Source organism: Lithobates pipiens, unplaced genomic scaffold, assembly GCF_037356315.1.
Source record: "Lithobates pipiens isolate NorthernLeopardFrog02 unplaced genomic scaffold, aLitPip1_a1.2 Scaffold_10, whole genome shotgun sequence".
Taxonomy (NCBI): domain Eukaryota; kingdom Metazoa; phylum Chordata; class Amphibia; order Anura; family Ranidae; genus Lithobates; species Lithobates pipiens.
The window spans coordinates 165,657,197-165,683,753 of NW_027507686.1; the positions used below are offsets into that span (position 1 = coordinate 165,657,197).

The 26,557-nt window shown below is 43.1% G+C and overlaps 1 protein-coding gene across 4 annotated transcripts in view; it reads right to left on the minus strand.

The window, feature by feature from the left end:
- Positions 1–11,927, minus strand: part of SLC25A45 (solute carrier family 25 member 45) — a 146,325-nt gene extending 134,398 nt beyond the window's left edge. The window contains exon 1 of one of the 4 annotated variants that reach the window (XM_077459174.1): positions 11,772–11,927. In XM_077459174.1, the coding sequence (XP_077315300.1) occupies positions 11,772–11,808 (37 nt within the window). In that variant the 5' untranslated portion in view covers positions 11,809–11,927. The remainder of the gene's footprint in view (positions 1–11,771) is intronic. The other 3 variants (XM_077459157.1, XM_077459183.1, XM_077459165.1) reach the window with 3 other exon arrangements.
- Between the last annotated feature and the right edge of the window lie 14,630 nt (positions 11,928–26,557).

Consider the following 26,557-nt stretch of genomic DNA (forward strand, 5'->3'; position numbering starts at 1 on the left):
AGCGTCGCCTATGGGGATTTTTTAAGTAGCGACGTTTGGCGCCATTCCACGGGCATGTGCAATTTTGAAGAGTGACATGTTTGATATCTATTTACTCAGCATAACTTCATCTTTCACTTTATGCAAACATTGGGCTAACAAGTGGTTAATAATAGAGCTTGCAGTCAGTAGTGTTAGGAGATAGTGCGTGCTGTCTGCGTGCTCTGTACCCAGTACATACCGCTATAATATAGGGCAGGCCCCTACTTTCAAACATCCAACTTACAAACATCTCCTACTTGCAAACGCAAGGAGACAGCAGCAAGTGAGATGAAAAAAGATGGACGACAAAACAAATTATACAGGGGTGATAACCCTTCCCTATGTTTTCCAAAAAGCTTAAAGATAGTTTTTTTGACTGGAGCTACACTTTAAAAATGTACCGGTTGAAAATGACAAACAGATTCAACTTAACACAACAAACCTACACAGTCCCTGTCTTGTTTGCACCGCCTGTATACTGCTGTTCTGAGTATATAGGGCCTGGGGGCCACACGCATTTCCTTTTTTTAATATGGGTACGGGGTTCCCCTTAATATGCGTACAAGACCCAAATAGGCTGGTAATGGGCAGGGAGGGCTACCCATGCCATGTTTCTCAATGATTTTCAACCATATTGCAGGAACCAGATATAACATTAAAACCGCAAGCAGTTTTAAATGGTGTTATTTCCGTTTAATGTCATTTTGTGCAGGGACTGTTCTAAACACGGGAAACACGTGGCACTTCACAGGCATACTACAGACACCCCCCAGGCACCATATTTAAAGGAATATTTCACTTTTTTTTTTTTCACTTTAATCGTCATTAAAATCAGTGCTCCCGCCAAAACGGCAGTTTTTAAAACTTTTTTTTGCAGTGACCCTTGTCCCCTGAGGCAGGAGGCAGGTCCCCAAACCCTTTTTAGGACACTATCTTGCATATTAGCCGTTAAAATTAGCACTTTCCAATTCGAACGTTCGAGTCCCATAGACTTCAATGGGGTTCTAACGTTCGTACCGAACGCGGGGGTCGTTCGCAAGTTCTGGTGCGAACCGAACCGGGGGGTGTTCGGCTCATCCCTAATCATGTCTGCAGTCTCTAGATCTCTTCTACCATGTCTGTAGTCTCTGACCATCTCCTGTATCACGTCTGCAGTCTCTGATCATCTCCTGTACTATGTCTGCAGTCTCTGATCATCTCCTGTACTATGTCTGCAGTCTCTGATCATCTCCTGTATCATGTCTGCAGTCTCTGATCATCTCCTGTATCACGTCTGCAGTCTCTGATCATCTCCTGTATCATGTCTGCAGTCTCTGATCATCTCTTGCATCATGTCTGCGACTCTCTCACTCTGCGGAAGGAGCTCCAGAGCCGCCTCCACATTAGAGTTTGCAATTTAAATACAAGTTGGAACTCTGTGATGTAAAGGGGAATGCAGTGGACCCTGATATAAATGTAATTTTTGGTCACCAGCGCTCCCCCCCTCCCTTACATTAGAGTTCCCCTTTACACCAAAGTCTGCAGATTGCCCCTTAGATCATAATCCGCAGCATTCCCCTTTACATCAGTGTTCACTTGCACTGTAAGGGGGAATCCTGCAGACTCTGATATATGGGGCAACTCTATGCTGGCTGGGTTATATTAACCTGACCTTCATGTCAAAGGAAAAATATGCGTGTTATATATAATATATATATATATATATATATATGTAATATATATATATATTTGATTAAAGAAGAACTGGTTAGAGAAAATTCTATAAACAGTGTATTCATAGTTCATAGAATTTAAAACTCTTAATATATGCAATTTATACAGTTAATTTTTATTGCTTGAATTATTTTTCCCATTATGGATGTGAATGGGGCCTCATGTCTCAAATTTGCCTAAGGCCTCGCAAAGCCTAGAGCCGCCTCTGCGGGTGAGAAATCTGGGGAAAATGTACATAGAGGGACTCGGCCCCCTGGATTAGGAAGTGCCCGATCTCTGTGGAGACTTTCCCGATCACAACAGTTATTAAACAAACGGGTGGCCACTGAGTATGGGCTGGAGTTTCCCTACGTCCCCAAAGAGGTTATGCAGGAGATCGAGGGGAACAGAGAAAGTTGGTACGTCAAAGATGTTTGGGACTATTTAAAAGTGCCAAAGCCCTTCAGAAAGCCACGGTGTTCTTCCAGCATGGATGATTGGCTTACCGGATGTCTTCTACATTGGAGCTATGGGAAACATATCTATGCAGACAAAGTAATCATTTGCTGGCCGGGCAAAGTAACGTATACTTTATTACCACTGTGGATACATAAGGAAAAGCTTTGACATTGTTTGATCCTCGCTTTTATTGGTGATCTGATACAGTGACTGCTCTGTTAATGCCAATTCTGGAGGAAAAGTAACTCTTAAACTACAAGAACTGTGGGGAGTATAGCCAGGTAGTGTTAGCCCATAGAGAAAAGCTTTGGGTCAAGATTATCTACCTGCCACAGTACTTGCATGAAGGACTTGTGTTATGATGTTTTCTGCCACTAGGTGGTGGAAGTTTGCACAACAGAGGTTGAATTCTTGCACTTAGTCACTACAAACAAAGCAGGATAAAGAAAGTGTAATTTCCACAGAAATGGGGCTTTGCTTCCTACTGTGTATACTGATTTGTGTATTCTTGTTTTTCTGTGTTTTGTTTCAGGACTGGATCTACTATCAAGCTGCCCTGTAGAGTGGGTGGCCTAGATAGATATTTAGGTGTTGTGAGTATTGTTGCTGTAATCCTTCTATGTGTGAAACTGCTAATTTTACTATGTGTTATTACCTTTTCTTTTTCCCTTCCCCATCCAAGTTTTGGAATTCAGGTACTAGACTCTCAGGACTGAGACGATAGGGATATCATCTAATGCGGAGGGGGGAGTATGTAGCGCTGGTATTTTCAATACAGATGCTATTTTTTTTGTAAATTTAAGTTTGTCTGAAGCTGCAGTTTGGCTCAGACTAATTATGTCAAAGTTCTGGTTTCTGTACCAGTTCAGCTGGGTTGTGCTAGTTTCCACTAGGCTGTGGGTGTCGCTGTCACCACTGGGAGTGGTTCATCCGCTGTGCATTCTGGGTAAGGGTACTTAAGGTACAGGCGCCATATTTTTGGGGTTCATTATCCCAACCTCATGGCCCTCCTGGCCTAGGGTGTGTGCTGCCTTACTTTATGTCTCGGGGCCAGCTGGCCAAGGCTTCGCAACTGAAGGGTAGGCCCAGAAGTATTGGGGCCTACCGATCCAGGGATGGTCCTGTGCTGTCTTGCTGCCAAGTGATTGGAGAATTCAGGGGAGGACTTTTCAGAGAGAGGACCGAGCAAACAAGGCCGGTGCCTCTAGAAAAGCCTGGAGACTCAGTTGGAGGATGTATCTCGGGTCACCTACCACACAGTACCGCCGGATTGGCTGAAGGAAACTGGTACTGTGTGACAGCTCTTTAATTTTACAACAAGTTGCTGGTTGTGCTTTCCTGTGGCAGAGGATTGCACAACCAAAATTGTCCGATCATCTCACCGGCTGCTAGGTCAGTGAGAGAGGCCTATCCGGTGGTTGGCAGATCCAGCCTGTGGAAGCTGTTTGTCCTCTGAATCAAGGAAATACCTCTTACCTGCAATTACAAGGTACCTGAACCCCCCTTAACCATCTATCCCTCAATTGCAAAATTCATGTTCTTTCAAATAAATCTTTGGAAAAGAGACTAAGTGTCGGAGCTAACATTCTTTAATTCACTCTACAACGGGACCCCTAGGATGAACACAGTGAACAGTTGAGGTAACGGTAAGCCCAACAAAAAACAGCAGCTCCTTTGGGGGTTAGTGCTACAGGTATGCACTGTATAGTTGAAAGTGGATTAATCCTGATGTACTAATCTAATTTATTGAGGCCCTAAAATGTCAGGACAGTAAAAATTCCCCCAAATGACCCATTTTTGGAAAGCAGACAGTCCAAGATATTTAGTAAGAGGCATAGTGAGTTTTTGAAGTTGTAATTGTTTTTGTCACAATTTCTTGGAAAATTTAGAAATTACAGCAGAACCATACTCACCTTGGATCCAGAGATGCGGCATCCCGGAGCTCCTCGCCATCCGCTGGCATCTTTGGGTGGACAGGTCTCGATCGCTGACCACTTTAATTTGGGACGGGGTACAGGGGCGAACAGGCAGGTAATTTTAATGCAGAAAAAGCATGTCTCTTCTGCATTCAAAATCCTGCCGGTTGGCCATTTATTTTCATTTAATATATATATATTTTTTTCACAAAGTTTTCATTTTAACAAGTGTCCAGTAGACACAGCAATCACAGATCATGCAGCTACAGGAGCAGGAGGACATATGGGTACAACCTCTTGGAACTAGAGAGCACCCACCGTTTATATACATTAGCTGGGTGGAAAGTGGGTAAGGATGGTGTATGGTCAAGCTTTTTTTTGTTCGTATACAGTAGGAAAGGGTTAAAACCCCTGCCAGTTTCTTTTTTGCTCTCTGTGTGCCACTGGCAAAAAATCCATTCACTTCCTATCCAAGAGATGCAACAGGAAGTTTGAAGAAATTTCCTGAAGTGAGGTAAATTCCCATCTTAGACCGGTGTGTCCCTATTGGAAGATTTCTCCATAACTGTTGTCCTGGGGACAACTCTAAAATGTTGGATGGCCCCTGCCTTTCTTATTCAGTAAAAATGGTCACCAGTACAGAGGGACGAATCTTCCTAAAGGAGACAAAAGATAGCAATAACACAATTCACAGAGGATCTAATCCTTCCCCAATCTACATATTACCTTACCTCAAAGTAGAACTATAGGCACAACTTCTTTTTTATTTTGGATAGAGCAAAAAAATTTTTCACCATCTGTGTTCCATTGCAGTGATTTTCCTTCACATCCTGTCCCATAGTCAAACAGGAATTGAGAAGAAATACTTGCAAATTAAGGTGATTGATCTACAGCAGGTATTTTGTTTGACAAGCTCTCTTCTGTAGATTCTAGCCAGCTCAATGCTAATCACCAGTGCTCAAAATGGGTAACTACAAGAAGGGGTACCTTGCTGTCTCATTAAATTGGTGAAAGAACTGTGTTGATTCACATCCTCATTTGCTCAAGTGTGTTTTTTCTCAACAGTAGCTCTTCTCTGGACTGAAAACTCACTGGTAAAGTCTACTGGTAAAGACGGGAGATTTACAAGTCTTACACCCAAATATGAAGGACTCTCAAAATTCTAATTCATTATGGCAGAGGCGGCTCTCTAATTAGGCAAATTAGGCAGTCAGCTTAGGCCTCGCCCCCCCACAGGGGCCTCATGGCCGCCTAATTTACCCATACCGCAACCTTGATGATTCGCTGAGACCGCCCTGCATTCTCATCCCGATGTCCCGGCGAATCAGATTCCCACAATGCCCGCGGCTTGTGCGGGGTGTCTCTGTTCCCGCACGCCACAAGCTCCACTCCACTACTCTGTGCTGTACATTGCAGCCGGCATCTGTTCCCAACTGCCTGACACACACAGTGCACTGTGGAGCGGAGTGAACTGAACCCACCCCTCCTCCTCCTGTGCTGTGATGTTTTCCTGTGCACAGAGTAGGAGGCGAGAATGTGTTACACCGAGAGCTGCGCCTGTCTTAGGTCTGTGTAATCTAAAAGTTAGTTTTGGATGGGAGGAGGGGCATGAAGAAGAGGGCAAGGGAGGGGGGAAAACAAGCAAAGAGTTCACTTGGAGTGATTTGGGGGGAAGGATATCCATCCATCCACCCCACTCTAATCCCGGCTCCATCCATCCCCCATACCATCCCGACTCCATCCACCCCACCCCAATCCCATCCCGGCTCCATCCATCCCACCCCAATCCCATCTCGGCTCCATCCATCCCCCCGATCCAATCCCAGCTCCATCCATCCCCCATACCATCCTGGCTCCATCCACCCCAACCCAATCCCATCCCGGCTCCATCCATCCAACCCCAATCCCATGCCGGCTCCATCCATCCCCCCGATCCAATCCCAGCTCCATCCATCCCCCATACCATTCCGGCTCCATCCACCCCACCCCAATCCCGTCCCGGCTCCATCCATCCCACCCCAATCCCATCCTGGCTCCATCCATCCCCCCTATTCAATCCCAGCTCCAGCCATCCCCCCATACCATCCCAGCTCCATCCACCCCACCCCAATCCCATCCCGGCTCCATCAATCCCCCGATCCAATTCCAGCTCCATCCACCCCCCATACTATCCCAGCTCCATCTACCCCACCCCAATCCCATTCTGGCTCCATCCAACCCCCAATCCAATCCAATTCCCATCCCAGTTCCATCCACCCCAATCCAAACCGGCGCCATCCATTCCCCTCGTTCCCCTCCCGGCTCCATCCATTCCCCTGATCCCATCGTGGCTCCATCCACCCCCATTCCATCCCAGCTCTAACCATTCCCTGATCTCATCCCGGCTCTATTCATTCCCCCAATCCCATCCCGGCTCCCTCCATCCCCCTGATCCCATCCCGGCTCCCTCCATCCTCCCAATCCTATCCCGTGTCCCTCCAACCCCTAATCCCATCCTGCCTGCCTTGATCCTCTCAATCCCATCCTGGCTCACTCCATCCCCGATCCCATCCCGGCTCCATCTACCACCCCGATCGCATCCTAGCTCTATCCATCCCCTGATCCCATTCTGGCTCCATCTATTCCCCGATCCCATTCCAGCTCTATTCCCGCCCCCTCAATCCCATCCCTGCTCCATCCATTGTGACAGGATAAGGAGGGAGAGCCACACCAACACACTAGCCTGCTAAGTGCAGGGGCGTGACACCATGTTCTACCGCACCAGGTGACACCAACCCTAGTGGCGCCACTGTGTGCTAGGGGGGACTTTAGGACTTGTGCTACAAGGGGGCTTGGATATGAAATCCACCCCCAGCACATATCTTCTCCCCTCCCAAAGCCCCTCTAGCACATATCTCCCCCCAATCAAACAGATGCTGTCTGCCACAAAGGGGGTGGCATCCATTTGATGGGCACAGTGGCTGCACTTAATGGGCACATTGGCTGCACTTGATCGGCACAGTGGCGCATTTGAGGGCACAGTGGTTGCAGTTGATGTTTTTTTTTTTTTCAGTTTGTTTGCACCCCCCACCTCCAAGAATTGTGAGCACCAGCCGTCACTGATCTCTTGTATCATGTCTGCAGCCTCTGATCATCTCTTGTATCATCTCTGCAGTCTCTGACCATCTCCTGTATCACGTCTGCAGTCTCTGATGATCTCCTGTACTATGTCTGTAGTCTCTGATGATCTCCTGTAGTATGTCAGCACAGTCTCTGACCATCTCTTGTATCATGTCTGCAGTCTCTGACCATCTCTTGTAACATGTCTGCAGTCTCTGATTATCTCCTGCATCATGTCTGTAATCTCTGATAATCTCCTGTATCATGTCTGCAGTCTCTGATCATCTCTTGTTTCATGTCTTCAGTCTCTGATCATCTCTTGTATCATGTCTGCAGTCTCTGACCATCTCTTATATCATGTCTGCGACTCTCTCACTCTGCTGAAGATGCTCCAGAGCTGGAACTCTGTGATGTAAAGGGGAATGCAGTGGTCTCTGATATAAAGGTAATCTTTGGTCACCAGAACTCCTCTCCTCCCTTACATTAGAGTTCCCCTTTACACCAAAGTCTGCAAGTACCCCCTTAGATCATGATCGGCAGCATTCCCCTTTATATCAGAGTTCCCTTGCACTGTAAGGGGGAATCCTGCAGACTGATATATGGGGGAACTCTGTGCTGGCTGGGTTATATTAACCTGACCTTCAGTTGTGCACTTGGGGGCTAAGAATATGCATGCATCATACATTTTAGGGGGAGTACAACTGGGGGAATCCATACTGGAGAAGGATCTGGGGGTTTTGGTAGATCATAAGCTCAATAATAGCATGCAATGCCAAGCTGCGGTTTCCAAAGCGAGCAAAGTCCTTTCCTGTATTAAGAGAGGTATGGACTCCAGAGAGAGAGATATAATTTTGCCAATGTTCAAATCATTAGTAAGACTTCATCTGGAATATGCAGTTCAGTTTTAGGAACCAGTTCTCAAAGAGGATATTGGGGAACTGGAGAAAGTGCAGAGAAGGGCAACCAAACTGATAAGAGGCATGGAGGAACTCAGCTATGAGGAAAGATTAGAGGAACTGAATTTATTCACTCTTGATAAGAGGAGATTAAGGGGGGATATGATCAACATGTACAAATATATAAGGGGTCCATATAGTGAACTTGGTGTTGAGTTATTCACTTTACAGTCAACAAAGAAGACAAGGGGGCACTCTTTACAGCTAGAGGAAAAGAGATTTCATCTTCAAATACGGAAAGGTTTCTTCACAGTAAGAGCTGTGAAAATGTGGAATAGACTCCCTGCAGAGGTGGTTCTGGCCTGCTCAGTGGATTGCTTTAAAAAGGGCCTGGATTATTTCCTAGGTGTACATAATATAACTGGGTACTAACATTTATAGGTAAAGTTGATCCAGGGAAAATCCGATTGCCTCTCGGGGGATCAGGAAGGAATTTTTTTCCCCTGCTTTAGCAAATTGGATCATGCTCTGCTGGGGTTTTTTGCCTTCCTCTGGATCAACTGTGGGTATAGAATTGGGTATATGGGATTGTATGATATTATTTATTTATTTTTTTTGTGGTTGAACTGGATGGACTTGTGTCTTTTTTCAACCTGACTAACTATGTAACTATGTAAATGGAGAAATATGCATGTAATATATATGTAATATATATATTTGATTAAAGAAGAATTGGTTAGAGAAAATTCTATAAACGGTGAATTCCTAAGTTCATAGAATTTAAAACTCTTAATATATGCAATTTATACAGTTAATTTTTATCGCTTGAATTATTTTTCCCATTATGGATGTGAATGGGGCCTCGTGTCTCAGGTTTGCCTAAGGCCTCACAAAGCCTAGAGCCGTTGCTGCATTATGGTTTCTTAGGCAGGGGATTATGGAAGATTCCTATGCCTTAGTACCCATGTTGCCTTTTGTTAATGACTTCATTTGTTAGCAATAACGTTTTTCTGGACCAGCTTTTGAGAGACCCACTCTCTTGTTGTAAAAGAATACAGTGCCTTGCAAAAGTATTCACCCCCTTGACTTTATACCTATTTTGTTACATTACAGCCTTTAGTAATGTTTTTTAATCTGAATTATATAAGATTGATCATAACACAATAGTCTAAGTTGGTGAAGTAAAATTAGAAAAATATAAATAAGTAAATAAATAAATAAAAACTGATAATTGGCATGTGCGTATGTATTCACCCCCTTTGTTATGAAGCCCATAAAAGCTCTGGTGCAACCAATTACCTTCAGAAGTCACAGTTAGTGAAATGATGTCCACCTGTGTGTAATCTAAGTGTCACATGATCTGTCATTACATATACACACCTTTTTGAAAGGCCCCAGATGCTGCAACACCTAAGCAAGAGGCACTACTAACCAAACACTGCCATGAAGACCAAGGAACCCTCCAAACAAGTAAGGGACAATGTTGTTGAAAAGTACAAGTCAGGGTTAGGTTATAAAAAAAATATCTAAATCTTTCATGATCCCTAGGAGCACCATCAAATCTATCATAACCAAATGGAACGAACATGGCACAACAGCAAACTTACCAAGAGATGGCCACACACCAAAACTCATGGACCGGGCAAGGAGAACTTTAATCAGAGAGGTAGCACAGAGACCTAAGGTAACCCTAAATGAGCTGCAGAGTTCCACAGCAGAGACTGGAGTGTCTGTCCATAGGATGACAATAAGTTGTATGCTCCATAGAGTACGTCAGCAAAAAACAAAATGGCACATTTTGAGTTTGCGAAAAGGCATGTGGGAGACTCCCAAAATGTATGGAGGAAGGTGCTCTGGTCTGATGAAACTAAAATGTAACTTTTTGGCCATCAATGAAAACGCTATGTCTGGCGCAAACCCAACACATCACATTAACCAAAGAACACCTGTTTTTCAGCAGTCGGGACTGGCAAACTGGTCAGAGTTGAGAGAAAGATGGATGGTGCTAAATACAGGGATATTCTTGAGCAAAACCTGTACCACTCTGTGTGTTATTTGAGGCTAGGACAGAGGTTCACCTTCCAGCAGGACAATGACCCCCAAACACACTGCTAAAGCAACACTTGAGTGGTTTAAGGGGAAACATGTAAATGTGTTGGAATGGCTTAGTCAATGCCCAGACCCCAATCCAATAGAAAATTTGTGGTCAGACTTAAAGATTGCTGTTCACAAGCGCAAACCATCCAACTTGAAGCAGCTGGAGCAGGTATGCAAGGAAGAATGGGCAAAAATCTTAGTGGTAAGATGTGGAAAGCTCATAGAGACTTATCCAACGCAACTTGGAGCTGTGATAGCTGCAAAAGGTGGCACTACAAAGTATTGACTTTAGGGGTGTGAATAGTTATGCACATTGACTTTTTCTGTTATTTTGTCCTATTTCTTGTTTGCTTCACAATAAAAAAAAAATCTTCAAAGTTGTGGGCATGTTCTATGAATTAAATAATGCAAATCCTCAAACAATCCATGTTATTTCCAGGTTGTGAGGCAACAAAACACGAAAAATGGCAAGGTGGGTGAATACTTTTGCAAGGCACTGTTCTTGTGGCAGGGTGAATTGGTAAGAGGTCCAAGGTTCTGAATGTTGTCAAGGGATGTAGATAAGGAGGGAGAGAATGGGGGGGGGGGGGTTCAAATTTCCCCCTCAGAGCACCTACAGAGCTGCAGACTGCAGGGTGAATCTATACTGGAGATCTTTACTAGTGGGAGGGGGGGGGGGGGGGTTAATGCCAGGGGTGATTTTGGCTTTCGGGGAAAGATTTTTTGTTGTACTCTTGTCTACTGACCTGTGCGTTACCCACTGCCTGACCCCTGTGTTCTGTGTGTTTGCATTTCTGAATCCTGACCCCTGCGCTCTGTGTTCTGCACTCCTGATCCCAGTTAGACTCGTGCTTGTGGCACAGTAATTACAGAAAAAAATTGGATACAAGAACTGTGTCATATGTTGCCATGTACACAGCGTGTAGGCTCACATTTTAAGCCCCTGTCGATTTTGCCCCAACCACAATCTGCCCCAGCACACTGCACATGCTGAATAATTGTTTTCCTCTAGATGCCCTAGACTGAACCCCCAGGAAGAAAAAAATATCTATGCCCCTGAAATCTTCAACCAAATAAACACTTTGTCAATAGAGTCCAAAAGTATACTCTGACATCTATCAGAATGCTCACTGTCATATTCAAATACAGTAATTATTTTAAAAAGGTGAGAGGACTTATGGGAACATGCTATTTTTACATGACCAAAACACATGAACACTATTTCAACCACTGAGTTTCATTGGTTATTGGTTCTGGCCAACCTAAAAAAGTGTCACATAAGTGATTTTACAGGTAAGGAGATTTCAAGCAATGCTCCCTCGATATGTTTAAGTAAAATGGAATTTACCCAGATGCCCCTTCTTATTTTGATAAGAGACATTTGCACACATTTCTCAGGGAGTACTGTCTAAAGCCTTTTTACCTGCACACTGTTCCACAGCACTGCAATAATCTCTGTAGTGCAGAGCAATGTTTCCAATGAATACAAAGGCATTCTACTAATATAAATACAAAGACCTTTGCTTTTGTTCTTCTGCCATAAAAACACATGTACACATTGACGTGAACAATTGAGCAATATATGATTTACCTGAAATCCACCCAGCAATGAATTCATTAAACGACATAGTAAGATCTCCAGGAAAATGTGAATTTCACCTATAAAAGAAAAACTACACCGCAGGCAAACATGTCGAACTTTGACTTTGTGTAACCTTTAACTAGTAAGTGGGCAGTAAGCACCGCTGCTTTTCAAGTAAATACATATGAGTAAGTGGAATTGGCTAATGACTACAAAAACAGCAGCAATATTAACCACAGACCTGTTTCACCCTGCGCTCTCTCTCTCTCTCTCTCTCTATATATATACATATATATATATATATATATATATATATATATATATATATATATATATATGTATGTGTATATATATATATATATATATATATATTGGGTTTTTTTGTTTGTTTTTTTTGTGCTACACGGTATTAGGTTTTTCAAAAGCAATAAAAAAAAATACAAAAAAATAAAATTTAATGGATCAACATCCAACATGTCAGATTTTACAACTGCATGTGCTAGTGGAATGGCGGCAAACAAAATTTCTACAGGAAACCAGTTTAGAGTTAAAGAGGTCCCGTGCCCCATTTATTGCTCTCACTCAGACATTTGCGGGGACACCTCACGTATGGTGTGAACACTGTTTACATATGTGAGAATGACCTATTCATGCATTCACTACTGTGCGCAAGCATGCAGGAACAGGGGTACATAAAAAATTTTACGTTTTTACACTGTCGCTTTAAAAAAAAATTTTGATTCCCTTGCGATATCAACACAGCATGACAGGTACTCTTTTTTGTGAGATCTGAGGTCTAAAAGATATTTTTTATCTTTTGCTTTTCATGCTGTCGCTCCAGTCCTCCAAGGGCATAGAGATGAGCGGCGGCCATCTTGCCATCGCTTATCTCTATGGCAAACCACGGCCGGCGCCAGATGGTTTCCAGGTTGAACAACTGTTAATGTAAGCCCGGGAACCATCTGGAAGCTTTTAAAAGTGATCCTGCAGCAAATTCACCACCAGGATCACTTTTATCTGAAAGTCTAGCGCCTGAGGGAAAAGAAAATACTGAGGTTATGGCATATAGCTGCAACCAAAACCCCAGTATATAATGTCAAATTATGTATTTTTCCAGTTAGGCAGAACAAGTCCACTTTTGTTGAGAAACAAAAGCCCACTTGGTGATCAATGTACAGTACATTGCAAATATTTTAACATACAGTACTTTATTGCAGATTCCTACCTGTTTCTGCTCTAAGAAATAGCTCTTTGTTAGACGATATAGTGTGCAGGACTGATTCTGAGAGGGAATAACAAATGAATTGCAAGTAGCTGATGTGCTTCCAGCATTCTGAAGAGAAAAGTTACAGTGTTTGCATCTCTTTAGAAGTGATTAATCCTTGTGGAGTATCTCACAAAAAATTATATTTTTGTTGCAGAGAACTCCAAAAACCTGACTTTGTATCTCAGTACAGTGTTTTGCACGCAGACAGATTATATTTCTGGGGGTGCTCTAAAGACCATTGTGTACAGAATGCCTTCAGTTTGCCATATTGTAATACATTTATAGAAAATTACAGGACCTGCATATTGATTCATTTTTATTTGTTTTTTTATTCTATGAAAGTGGAGATTTTTAGGGTAATAAACACCCAACATTTAGTACCGCTCTCAGCAGCCTACCTACCCCATGATACTGCGGTATTAGAAATTGTAAAAATAATAGGACATGCTCCTCATTTTATAATGGTTTTAAACTATTGCTGGTATGTAAACACCCTCACCACAATTTTTTGAAACTCATATACCAGCGTTGCCTAAAGAAGAGAAGGGCTTGACTCAAAAAGCCATTTATTATGATATGAATGTAAAACTGTATGCAAATATTCTGGCAAACATTCTGACAAACTGCTTTCTCACTTTTTTCTATTATTGGTCTCACTATCAAGTGGCCTTTGTACCAGGGAGGGAAGCATGGGACAATAATCTGCTAAACTTCCATTACATGGTAAACAGGGATTCTCTCTATGAACGCTGAGAAGGCCTTCGACAGAGTGGCCTGAGATTAAATGGAAGCAGCTCTTCAGTCTATCCTACTGGGGGAAGCAATGTGGGGGTGCCCACTCACAGATTATATTCATTCTCACTATGGAGCCTTTTCTAGGTGATTACATTTCAACCCTAATGTGAGGGGCTTCAATATGGAGGGCAAGGAGTATAAACTGTTGATATTTGCAGATGAGGAGTATAAACTGTTGGTATTTGCAGATGACAGGCTCCTTTTCTTATCTGAGCCATGCATTACCCACCCTAAATAATGAATACAGTTGCAAAAAAAGTATGTTAACCTTTTTGGAATGATATGGATTTATGCACAAATTGGTCATAAAATGTGATCTAATCTTCATCTAAGTCACAACAATAGACAATCACAGTCTGCTTAAACTAATAACACACAAAGAATTAAATGTTACCATGTTTTTATTGTACAAGCCATGTAAACATTCACAGTGCAGGTGGAAAAAGTATATGAATCCCTAGACTAATGAGATCTCCAAGAGCTAATTGGAGTGAGGTGTCGCCAACTGGGGTCCAATCAATGAGATGAGATTGGAGGTGTTGGTTACAGCTGTCCTTCCCTATAAAAAACACACACCAGTTCTGGGTTTGCTTTTCACAGGAAGCATTGCCTGATGAGAATGATTCCTCGCACAAAGGAGCTCTCAGAAGACCTATGATTAAGAATTGTTGACTTGCATAAAGTATCTCCAAAAGCCATGGTAAGACAAATTGTCTATAAATGGAGAAAGTTCAGCACTGCTGCTACTCTCCCTAGGAGTTGGCGTCCTGTAAAGATGACTGCAAGAGCACAGCGCAGACTGCTCAATGAGGTGAAGAAGAATCCTAGAGTGTCAGCTAAAGACTTACAAAAGTCTCTGGCGTATGCTCACATCCCTGTTAGCGCATCTACGATACGTAAAACACTAAACAAGAATGGATTTCATGGGAGGATATCACAGAGGAAGCCACTGCTGTCCAAAAAAAAAAACATTGCTGCACGTTTACAGTTTGCACAAGAGCACCTGGATGTTCCACAGCAGTACTGGCAAAATATTCTGTGGACAGATGAAGCCAACGTTGAGTTGTTTGGAAGAAACACGCAACACTATGTGTGGAGAAAAAGAGGCACAGCACACCAACATCAAAACCTCATCCCAACTGTTAAGTATGGTGGTGGGGGCATCATGGTTTGGGCCTGCTTTTCTGCGTCAGGGCCTGGACGGATTGCTATCATCAAGTGAAAAATGTATTCCCAAGTTTATCAAGACATTTTGCAGGAGAACTTAAGGCCATCTGTCCACCGGCTGAAGCTCAACAGAAGATGGGTGTTGCAACAGGACAACGACCCAAAGCATAGAAGTAAATCAACAACAGAATGGCTTAAACAGAAGAAAATACGCCTTCTGGAGTGGCCCAGTTAGAGTCCTGACCTCAGCCTGATTGAGATGCTGTGGTATGACCTCAAGAAAGCGATTCACACCAGACATCCCAAGAATATTGCTGAACTGAAACATTTCTGTAAAGAGGAATGGTCAAGAATTACTCCTGACCATTGTACACATCTGATCTGCAACTACAGGAAACGTTTGGTTGAAGTTATTGCTGCCAAAGGAGATTCAACCAGTTATTAAATCCAGGGTTCACATACTCTTTCCACCTGCACTGTGAATGTTTACATGGTGTGTTCAATAAAAACATGGTAACATTTAATTCTTTGTGTGTTATTAGTTTAAGCAGACTGTGATTGTCTATTGTTGTGACTTAGATGAAGATCAGATCAAACTGAATAACTTTCAAACCTGAAAATCAATTACACAAATGATATGCTTTGAATGTTTCCCTTCCAGCTGATTTAGTCATGTTTAACCATTGATATAGAAGGTGATTGCATATCTGGCCAGTCTCACACTGATGCACATCGCACCCGCACAGGACCCTTTTTAGCCAGATCAAAATTGCACCGCATTGATGTGAACAACCTCCATAGAAAACAACCATGTTGATGGGGACAAGGGCATCCTCCCGACCACTCTGTTGATGGGGTCTGTGGGCAGAGGGCTTATCGGAATCTGGAAGCCCCCTTTAACAAGGGGAACCCCAGATCCATGCCCCTCCCCTTGTGAATGAGTATGGGGTCCCCCTACCCATTCACCAAAAAAAAAAAAAGAAGTGTAGTGTTACAAATCACAAGAGACAGTGTTTGTCCTTTATTAAAAATCGTGTCTTCTTCTGGTGTTTCTTCTCCCTCTTTTCTCACTGGAGGTTTCTTCTTCCTCCAGTGTTTCTTCTCCCTGCTGTGTTTTTTTCTCCTGCTTCTATCTTGAGTGGTGTTTTATCTCTCTCCGTTGTCTTCTCCTTCTGGTATTTCTTCTCGCACTTCTCTCTCCGGTGATGTCTTCTTTGTCCGCCATCGCTGCTGCCTGTTAAAAATAAAAAACACTGTCTGCCTCCATTGTGTTGGCTCCCGCTGTCTGCCATTTCTTATATGGCCATGGACCCCGTAACATCACCTGGAGACTCCGCCCCTTGTGCCAGCAAGCACCCCCCCATGTGGAGGGTATGCAGCCTGGTATAGTTTGGGGGGGAGGCGCTCGCTCATCTCTTTCCTTTCCTGACCTGCTGGGCAGCATGCTTGGAAGGGTCTGGTATGGAGGTGTCCCCTCCAAATTCATACCAGACCCAAAGGGCGTTTGTTTTTCCACTGGCTTTTTTTTTCCATTTAGCTGTCAGCGGGGAACTCCGCTGACAGCTGAGAACTCATCGGCTGTTAACGATGCAGCAGCCGGCTTCCCAGCCCTCTCCTTAACAACCAGTTATGTACAGCATTTAAAGGGGAAAATTAAAAAACGCAAAACACATTAAAAAATCACAGCATAAACACAACATATGTGTTTCTGATGTGATTCCATTATAGTCTATTAATGCAAAACTCAAGAAAAAAGTCCCTGACCCTTTCCAAAAATGCACCGGCTGCAAAACGCATAGATGTGAATGTGTACCATAGGAAACCATGTTAAATGGACTGTAGTGAGTTTCTGCAAACTGCAAAACACACTTAAAATGCATAGGTATGAACGTGGGGTAAATCTTGGGATATACCAGGTCAGGGGTGTTTCTAGGTCTGCAAAAGATCTGGGGCTAGAGTCCATAGCAGCGGTCTCCAAATGTGCATTGACGCTGCATTGGTGGCAGGCTGGCAGCACTGCTCTATTTAGTGAGGGCAGGAGAGTGGTGATGCAGGGCGGGCAGTCAGAGAAGTCCTCTTGCTGCTCCCCGCCGCACCTCTGACATTGAAGCAAGGGCGTCTGACTGCAAAGTGGAGCTCCACCGATGACAGGAAGCACGTGACCTCCATTCCACCTCGCTGTGAGGGCAGAAAAGCGCTGATGTGTGGCGGGCAGTGAGAAATGTTGTCATCTCTCTGCTCCCTGCCGCACCTTGCTCCCACATTGAAGAGGCCCGGCTGTAAAGAGCACTAATTTGCAGCGGGCGAAGAGATATCATCTTTGCTTGTCCGCCCGCTCACTTCTCTCCTCTCCTCCGCCTGTCTCATGCATCCAGCCCGCTCGTCGTAGCAGCCGTGGCCAAGACCCTCTGGTCAGGCAGGGACCCTGTGGCAAGAGACACACCTATTGTATGTAATGCAAGCAATACCCATACTCCCTCCAGACTGAAAGAAAAATTGGAATCCAAGAGTTTGGACTTTTCCCAAACCTAAAGGGGTATTCGGCTACCTGAGCTAAAACACAATTTCCTGGGCGTGTCAGTTTACAAGATTAGTAGGCTAGAATCTGCATGCCATACTGAAGGGCTGGGTTACATTTGAACAGTCCTTTGCATTGCTTTCACTTGTATCTATCTCATAGCTTGATTTGCAACCAGCTATAGAAACTACCCTCTATGCTTTGTGAACTGCCCGCAACTCCTTAGCCATTTGCTCAGTACAAGACCCCTAATCCCCCCAAAAATAAAATTCTGATTCCTCTCCTGGAATGTCTAAAGACTTAATGAGAGGATACCGTCCTATTCTAGACTGGTGGCAAATCAATTCTTCAAGGCTTGTCCCCTTCAAAAAAGGCAGGATCTAACTACCTGATAATACACAACACAAAATCCTATGTGGTTGTATTTGCAAATAACACAGTTCTTGAACAAACCTTTCTTTAGACCTATATATGGGAGAATGCTTTCTCAGTTTCAAACCGTTTGCCTATATTAGGAGTTCCTCCAAAGACATCTTAACTGTTTGACTGCAGATGTTCACTAAAAGCACCCCCAAAGAAGAACCAGCATATAAATCATAGGAGAAAGACTTAAGAATAACTCTAATTGATGACAAGTGGGAGGCTATCGATGTTAAGATATACAAGAGAATGATTTTTAGCTTGCGGGCACGCTGGTACATAACTCCCTCACTGCTTCACAAAATGTCAAAAAATAATATCATTTTCTGTTGGCGATGCAGAGGGAACCTTTCTGCATATTTGGAGGCAATAACCCCCCTATTACAATCTTACTGGAAGAATGTACACCGCATAGTTACACACAATACCAGCCTTGACTATTTGCCTGCCCAACGTCTACTGCACTATACTCCACTAGCCCAGAACATCTACTCGAAATCCTTAGATATGTTTTTTTTTAATTTTCTAAATTAGAGAGTGGGATATTATACCATATATATGACACAGCTTTCGTGCAATACCTAAAATGCTGCTGAAGTATATAAGCAGTTTGAAGCCCTAAATACCGGGCTAACAAATAATCAATACACCAGAGGATACCACTGTAAGAGGAAGTTATCATGAAACTAGATTAAAGTAATACTGCCCAGTGTGTACCAGGTAAACTATTCCCCCCAAATTTTTATATCCATTATGGTAAGGGGGGCAGGGGGGTAAGGGAGGGGAGAAAAAAAAAGGGGGGGGTGGGTAAGGTGACCAGATTTGAAATCCGGGGACATATAATTAATTTTTTTAAATTGGCAAATGGTAAACTATTTTATAAGAATATTTTCCTCAAATGATATATGCAGTGTAAGTGGTATGAGTTTATGGAGTGATTGTATGATACAGTGGGGCAAAAAAGTATTTAGTCAGCCACCAATTGTGCAAGTTCTCCCACTTAAAAAGATGAGAGGCCTGTAATTGTCATCATAGGTATACCTCAACTATGAGAGACAAAATGTGGAAACAAATCCAGACAATCACATTGTCTGATTTTTTAAATAATTTATTTGCAAATTACGGTGGAAAATAAGTATTGCCAATATCAAAAGTTCATCTCAATACTTTGTTATATAGCCTTTGTTGGCAATAACAGGGGTCAAATGTTTTCTGTAAGTCTTCACAACGTTGTCACACACTGTTGCTGGTATGTTGGCCCATTCCTCCATGCAGATTTCCTCTAGAGCAGTGATGTTTTTGGGCTGTCGCTGGGCAGCAAGGACTTTCAACTCCCTCCAAAAGATTTTCTATGGGGTTGAGATCTGGAGACTGGCTAGGCCACTCCAGGACCTTGAATGCTTCTTACAAAGCCACTCCTTCGTTGCCCGGGTGGTGTGTTTAGGATTATTGTCATGCTGAAAGACCCAGCCACGTTTCATCTTCAATGCCCTTGCTGTTGGGAGGAGGTTTACACTCAAAATCTCAATATACATACATGGCCCCATTCATTCTTTCATGTGCATGGATCAGCCGTCCTGCTCCCTTTGCAGAAAAACAGCCCCAAAGCATGATGTTGCCACCCCCATGCTTCACAGTAGGTATGGTGTTCTTTCGTTGCAATTCAGCATTCTCTCTCCTCCAAACATGACGAGTTGTGTTTCTACCAAACAGTTCTACTTTGGTTTCATCTGACCATATGACATTCTCCCAATCCTCTTCTGGATCATCCAAATGCTCTATAGCAAACCTCAGACGGGCCAGACATGTACTGGCTTAGGCAGGGGGACACGTCTGGCACTACAGGATCTGAGTCCCTGTCGGCGTAGTGTGTTACTGATGGTAGCCTTTGTTACATTGGTCCCAACTCTCTGCAGGTCATTCACTAGGTCCCCCCGTGTGGTTCTGGGATTTTTGCTCACCGTTCTTGTGATCATTTTGACCCCACGGGGTGAGAACTTGCGTGGAGCCCCAGATCGAGGGAGGTTATCAGTGATCTTGCATGTCTTCCATTTTCTAATTATTGCTCCTACAGTTGATTTCTTCACACCAAGCTGCTTGCCTATTGAAGATTCAGTCTTCCCAGCCTGGTGCAGGTCTGCCATTTTGTTTCTGGTGTCCTTCGACAGCTCTTTGGTCTTCACCATAGTGGAGTTTGGAGTGTGTCTTTTATACTGATAACAAGTTCAAACAGGTGACATTAATACAGGTAATGAGTGGAGGACAGAGGAGCCTCTTAAAGAAGAAATACAGGTTTGTGAGAGCCAGAAATCTTGGTTGTTTGTAGGTGACCAAGTACTTATTTCCCACCATAATTTGCAAATAAATTATTTAAAAAATCAGGCAATGTGATTGTCTGGATTTGTTTCCACATTTTGTCTCTCATAGTTGAGGTATACCTATGATGACAATTACAGGCCTCGCTCATCTTTTTTAAGTTGGAGAACTTGCACAATTGGTGGCTGACTAAATACTTTTTTGCCCCACTGTATATACAGTACATTATTTCTCACATTTCGTCCATGACAATTCCCCACCTGTCTGCACAATCCCCCCCCCCCCCAGTCTGCATAATCCCCTCCCCCAGTCTACACAACCCCCCCCCCCCCTCCACAATTCCCAGTCTGCACAACAAAATAAGAAGGGAAAGAGGCATAGCAAAAAGGTCTGGTGAGAGAGGAGAGCTGTTCATGGAGCGGATGGCTCACTCACCATTTATGCCTCCCCTCTCAGGCTGGTTTTCACAGGTAGAAAATGTGAAACAGCGTATTATTCAATAAATATCATGGTGATTAGTGCCATATACATCAATGTGTTTGTGCCATACAAAAAAAGCTGCAACAAAATTATATATAATATAATATGCACAATTCTATAAAGTGCTTAGTGCTTATATGGAAAAAAGTGCAACAGTGCTCCAAACTTGTAAAGTGTGAAGTGACTCCCCCTTTGGTGACCCCACTCAATAGAAACAATGGCAGTTATCTATTGATCTGGGGATATGTAGGATGGTTCCTCAAAAAACTCCTCCAAGAGGGTACTTTATAACACAAAAGATAAACCACACTCCATAGATAGGGGAAAAAAAAGGAAAATAAGTTATCAAGCCCATTAACGGCACCACTTACAGGATATCTGCCAAAAACAGGCATCAGTGAAAACATCCGAGTTCCCTGCTGTATGGCATGCGTTCCACGGAGGCAGAAATTGCATCAATAGTTAACGTGAATGTTCCTTGCAATCTATTTATACCTGAGGGAAGATCACTCATCCCTCTGGGGAGAACAAAGTGACCAATTACGATAAGTGTAAACAAAACACCAACTTCCTCCTCTTAATGTCATTTTTTGTTGCCAAATATATATATATAAAAACTTTAATACAAACAGAAGCTTTAATAGCAAACATGTCATTTGGCTATCATACTACAATGAATCATATAATGCTATAGACGTTTACAAAAAAAAATCCAATACATGATTAAAATAACTTGAGTATATAAAATGAAAATAATAAAGAAAATTAAAATAAAAATACATTAAATTAAAAATGAAAATAAAAATAGAGAGCAAATGCAAATGAAAATAAAAATACAATTAAAAATAAAAATACAAATAAAAATCAAAACTGATATATATCTCTAGACAATTTACTTGAAAAAACCCCTCTTAAATTATATTACCAATTGGACAGGAAGCAATTAAGATCCAACTCAATACTGAGGCCATGGGGACTCAAAGTTTGAAGTCTATGGATCCATTGGGTCTCATTCTATGGGATAGCTCTCTTGAGATTGGATCCTCTCCAATGTTCCTCCACCCTATCTATCCCACAGAATGTAAGTCCCCTTGGATCCCTATTATGGAACAATCTGAAATGATTGTACAGACAGTGATGCTTATAGCCCTTTTTGATTCTATTAACATGCTCCCCGAGTTGTATCCCCAATTTCCTTGTGGTCCTCCCCACATACTGGAGACCACAGGGACATGACAAGAGGTAGGTGGCATATGTGGTCCCGCATGTGATTAATTTTTTAATTTCAAGCGACCTACCCTGAGAATAGGAACTAAAGTGGGTAGTTTTCCTTTTCCCATGTTTAGAAGTCTTACACATCACACACTTGCCACAACTGAAAAAACTGTTTGGTGTAGAAAAGTGAATAGCTTCTTGGGTGGATTGATGACATTATGTGCCAATTTTAGCCTAAGTGTCAGCGGTTTAGTATAAATAAACCTAGGTTGTGCAGGCAAGATACTTTTAAGCTCTCTATCTTTCAGTAGCAGAGGCCATTGTTTTATTTTTATTGTTTTTTTATTTTCATTTTTCATTTTTCATTTTATATACTCAAGTAATTTTAATTGTGTACCGGAATTTTTTTTGTAAATGTCTATAGCATTATATGATTCATTGTAGTATGATAGCGAAATTACATGTTTGTTATTACGGCCTCTGTTTGTATTAAAGTTTTTTTATATTTATATATGGCAACAGGAAATTATGTTATAGAGGAGGAAGTTGGCATTTTGTTTACACTGATCATAATTGGTCGCTTCGTTCTCCTCAGAGGGAGAAGTGATCTTCCCTCAGGTATAAATAGATTGCAAGGAATCAGAAGTGATGTCCTTTGATGATGACCTGGAGGAGGGATGAAACACAAGGAATGTGCTAGTTAACCATTAACGCAATTTTCTGCCACCCTGGAATGCACGCCATACAGTGGCGAACTCAGATGTTTTCACTGATGCCTGTTTTTGCCAGATATCCTGTAAGTGTTGCGTTAATGCGCTTGATAACTTATTTTAGCGGTATTTCACTATGAGCTTTTTCTTTATTTCCCCATATATGGAGTGTGACATATCCTTTCCATTAAAAAGTACCCTCTTGGAAGAGTTTTTTTTAAGGAACCATCCTACACATCTCCAGATCAATAGATGACTGCCTTTGTGATCCCAGACTGCAAAGCTGAGGGTCCATTGTTTCTGGTGAGTGGGGTCACTTCACACTTTGCAAGTTTAGAGCACCATTGCACCTTTTTCCCATATAAGTACTAAGCACTTTATAGATTTGTGCATATTATATTATATATCATTTAGTTGCATTTTGATTTTGTATGTCACAAACACATTGATGTATATGGCACTAATCACCATGATGTTAGTCAAGCAAATTAGAACCTGGTGGGATGCGTTTTCCCTTGGCAAGTAGGGATGAGCTTCGTGTTCGAGTCGAACGTACGTTCGACTCGAACATTGGCTGTTCGGGCGTTCGGCGAAATCCGAACTCTTGGTCCGTTCGCGTCAAAATTCGTATGGCGCGCGCGGACCACAATGCACTGCGATGGCGCAGTGCATTGCTGGCTCATGATTGGCCAAGCATGCACTGTGACCCCGCATGCTTGGCCAATCGCAGCGCCAGCAGCGAGGAGAGCCATGATTGGCCACAGGCATCCTGCCTGTGGCCAATCATAGCTCAGGCTGTGTAGTGCACGCCCCACACTATATAAGGCCGCCTTTGAGGCGGCCTCGTGTAGTGTGTTGGAATCTGAAGCAGTGGGTGTTCTGTGTACCTTCAACACAGTTACACCCCAATCGTTTTTGGCTGATTTCCTATCTTGCTCTTGTGTAGTGGTTATTGTCTGTGCCCTGACCGCAGTATACACCACTACACTATATTCACCTCACCTATATAGCTAGCTAGTGATCTATCTTTAACCACTTAACAACCGCCCATTGCCGATTAACGGCTTCAGGGCGGTTGTTTAACTCTGAGAGGCCGTTAATTAACGGCCTCCCAGAATTCTTCTCTCGCGCGCCCCCTGGGGCGCGCACTCGAGAGCATCCGTGACCGCCGGGTCCACAGGACCCGGCGCATCACGGATCACGGTAAACGGCCGCTCATCGCGGCCGTTTACCACGTGATTGCTCCGTCAAATGACGGAGTGATCACTTGTAAACAAACCGGCGTCATGTTATGACGCCGGTTCCTCCCTCCCCTCTCTGTACCGATCGGTACAGCGGAGGGGAAAGAGATCAGTGTCAGCAGCGATGTGGGCTGCATCTGCAGTGCCCACATCGCTGCTCACCGAATTTAACCCCTCAATTTCCTGCCAATACTCTGCAATACCAGTGCATACTCTGCAGTACCCTGCCATTACTCTGCAGTACCCCCCATTACCCTGCAGTACCCTGCCTTTACTCTGCAGTACCCCCCATTACTCTGCAGTAACCCCCATTACTCTGCAGTACCCTGCCATTACTCTGCAGTACCCCCCAATACTCTGCAGTACCAGCAATTACTCTGCAGTACCCCGCCATTACTCTGCAGTGCAGTACCCTGCCATTACTCTGCAGTACCCTGCCTTTACTCTGCAGTACCCTGCCATTACTCTGTAGTACTCCCCAATACTCTGCAGTACCCTGCTATTACTCTGTAGTACCCCGCCAATACTCTGCAATACCAGTGCATACTCTGCAGTACCCTGCCATTACTCTGCAGTACCCCGCCATTACTCTGCAGTGCAGTACCCTGCCATTACTCTGAAGTACCCTGCCATTACTCTGCAGTACCCTGCCATTACTTTGTAGTACTCCCCAATACTCTGCAGTACCATGCTATTACTCTGTAGTACCCCGCCAATACCCCGCCAATACTCTGCAATACCAGTGCATACTCTGCAGTACCCTGCCATTACTCTGCAGTACCCCCCATTACTCTGCAGTACCCTGCCTTTACTCTGCAGTACCCTGCCATTACTCTGTAGTACTCCCCAATACTCTGCAGTACCCTGCTATTACTCTGTAGTACCCCGCCAATACCCCGCCAATACTCTGCAATACCCTGCCATAAATTGCCATACCCAGCCATACTCGGAGATACCCAGCCATACTCGGTGATACCCTGAAATACCCAGCCATAGACGCCCCCCACCCCTCACTGCCCTCCGGTGCTTCTACCAACTCGCCAGTACGATCAAAGCCAGAATCTTTTTTTTATTTTTTATTTCAGGCTTCCCAGCCTAGAGGTGAGATGTGGGGTCATATTGACCCCCAGATTTCACTGTAAAGAGGACCTGTCACCCCATATTCCTATTACAAGGGATGTTTACATTCCTTGTAATAGGAATAAAAGTGATCACAAATATATTTTTGGGGAAAAAAATGTCAAACTAAAATAAATAAAGTAAAATGAACAATAAAAAAATAAAAAATTAAAGCGCCCATGTCCCCATGTGCTCGCATGCAGAAGCGAACGCATGCGTAAGCCCCGCCCACATATGAAAACGGTGTTCAAACCACACATGTGAGGTATTGCCGAGAACGTTAGAGCGAGAGCAATAATTCTAGTCCTAGACCTCCTCTGCAACTCAAAACATGTAACCAGTAAAAAAAAATTTATGAAGAAAAAATTACTAATCTGCTAAATTTTATAACAGAAACAAAGAAAAATTCATTTTTTCGCAGAATTTCCGGTCTTTTTTCTTTTATAGCACAAAAAAAAAAACTGAGAGGTGATTAAATACCACCAAAAGAAAGCTCTATTTGTGTGAAAAAAAGGACAAACATTTCATATAGGTCCAGTGTTGCATGACTGAGTAATTGTCATTCAAAATGTGAGAGCACCAAAAGCTGAAAATTGGTCTGGTTATTAAGGGTGTTTAAGTGCCCAGTGGTTAATAATAGAGCTTGCAGTCAGTAGTGTTAGGAGATAGTGCATGCTGTCTGCGTGCTCTGTACCCAGTACATAGCGCTATAATATAGGGCAGGCCCCTACTTTCAAACATCCAACTTACAAACATCTCCTACTTGCAAACGGAAGGAGACAGCAGCAAGTGAGATGAAAAAAGACGGATGGCAAAACAAATTATACAGGGGTGATAACCCTTCCCTATGTTTTCCAAAAAGCTTAAAAATAGTTTTTTTGACTGGAGCTACACTTTAAAAATGTACCAGTTGAAAATTACAAACAGATTCAACTTAACACAACAAACCTACACAGTCCCTGTCTTGTTTGCACCGCCTGTATACTGCTGTTCTGAGTATATAGGGCCTGGGGGCCACACGCATTTCCTTTTTTTAATATGGGTACAGGGTTCCCCTTCATATGCGTACAAGACCCAAATAGGCTGGTAATGGGCAGGGAGGGCTACCCATGCCATTTTTCTCAATGATTTTCAACCATATTGCAGGACCCAGATATAACATTAAAACCGCAAGCAGTTTTAAATGGTGTTATTTCTGTTAAATGTCATTTTGTGCAGGGACTGTTCTAAACACGGGAAACACGTGGCATTTCACAGGCATACTACAGACACCCCCAGGCACCATATTTAAAGTAATATTTCACTTTTTTTTTTTTTCACTTTAATCGTCATTAAAATCAGTGCTCCCGCCAAAACGTCCGTTTTTAAAACTTTTTTTTGCATTGACCCATGTCCCCTGAGGCAGGAGTCAGGTCCCCAAACCCTTTTTAGGACAGTATCTTGCATATTAGCCGTTAAAATTAGCACTTTCCATTTCGAACGTTCGAGTCCCATAGACTTCAATGGGGTTCTAACGTTCGTAACGAACGCGGGGGCCGTTCGCAAGT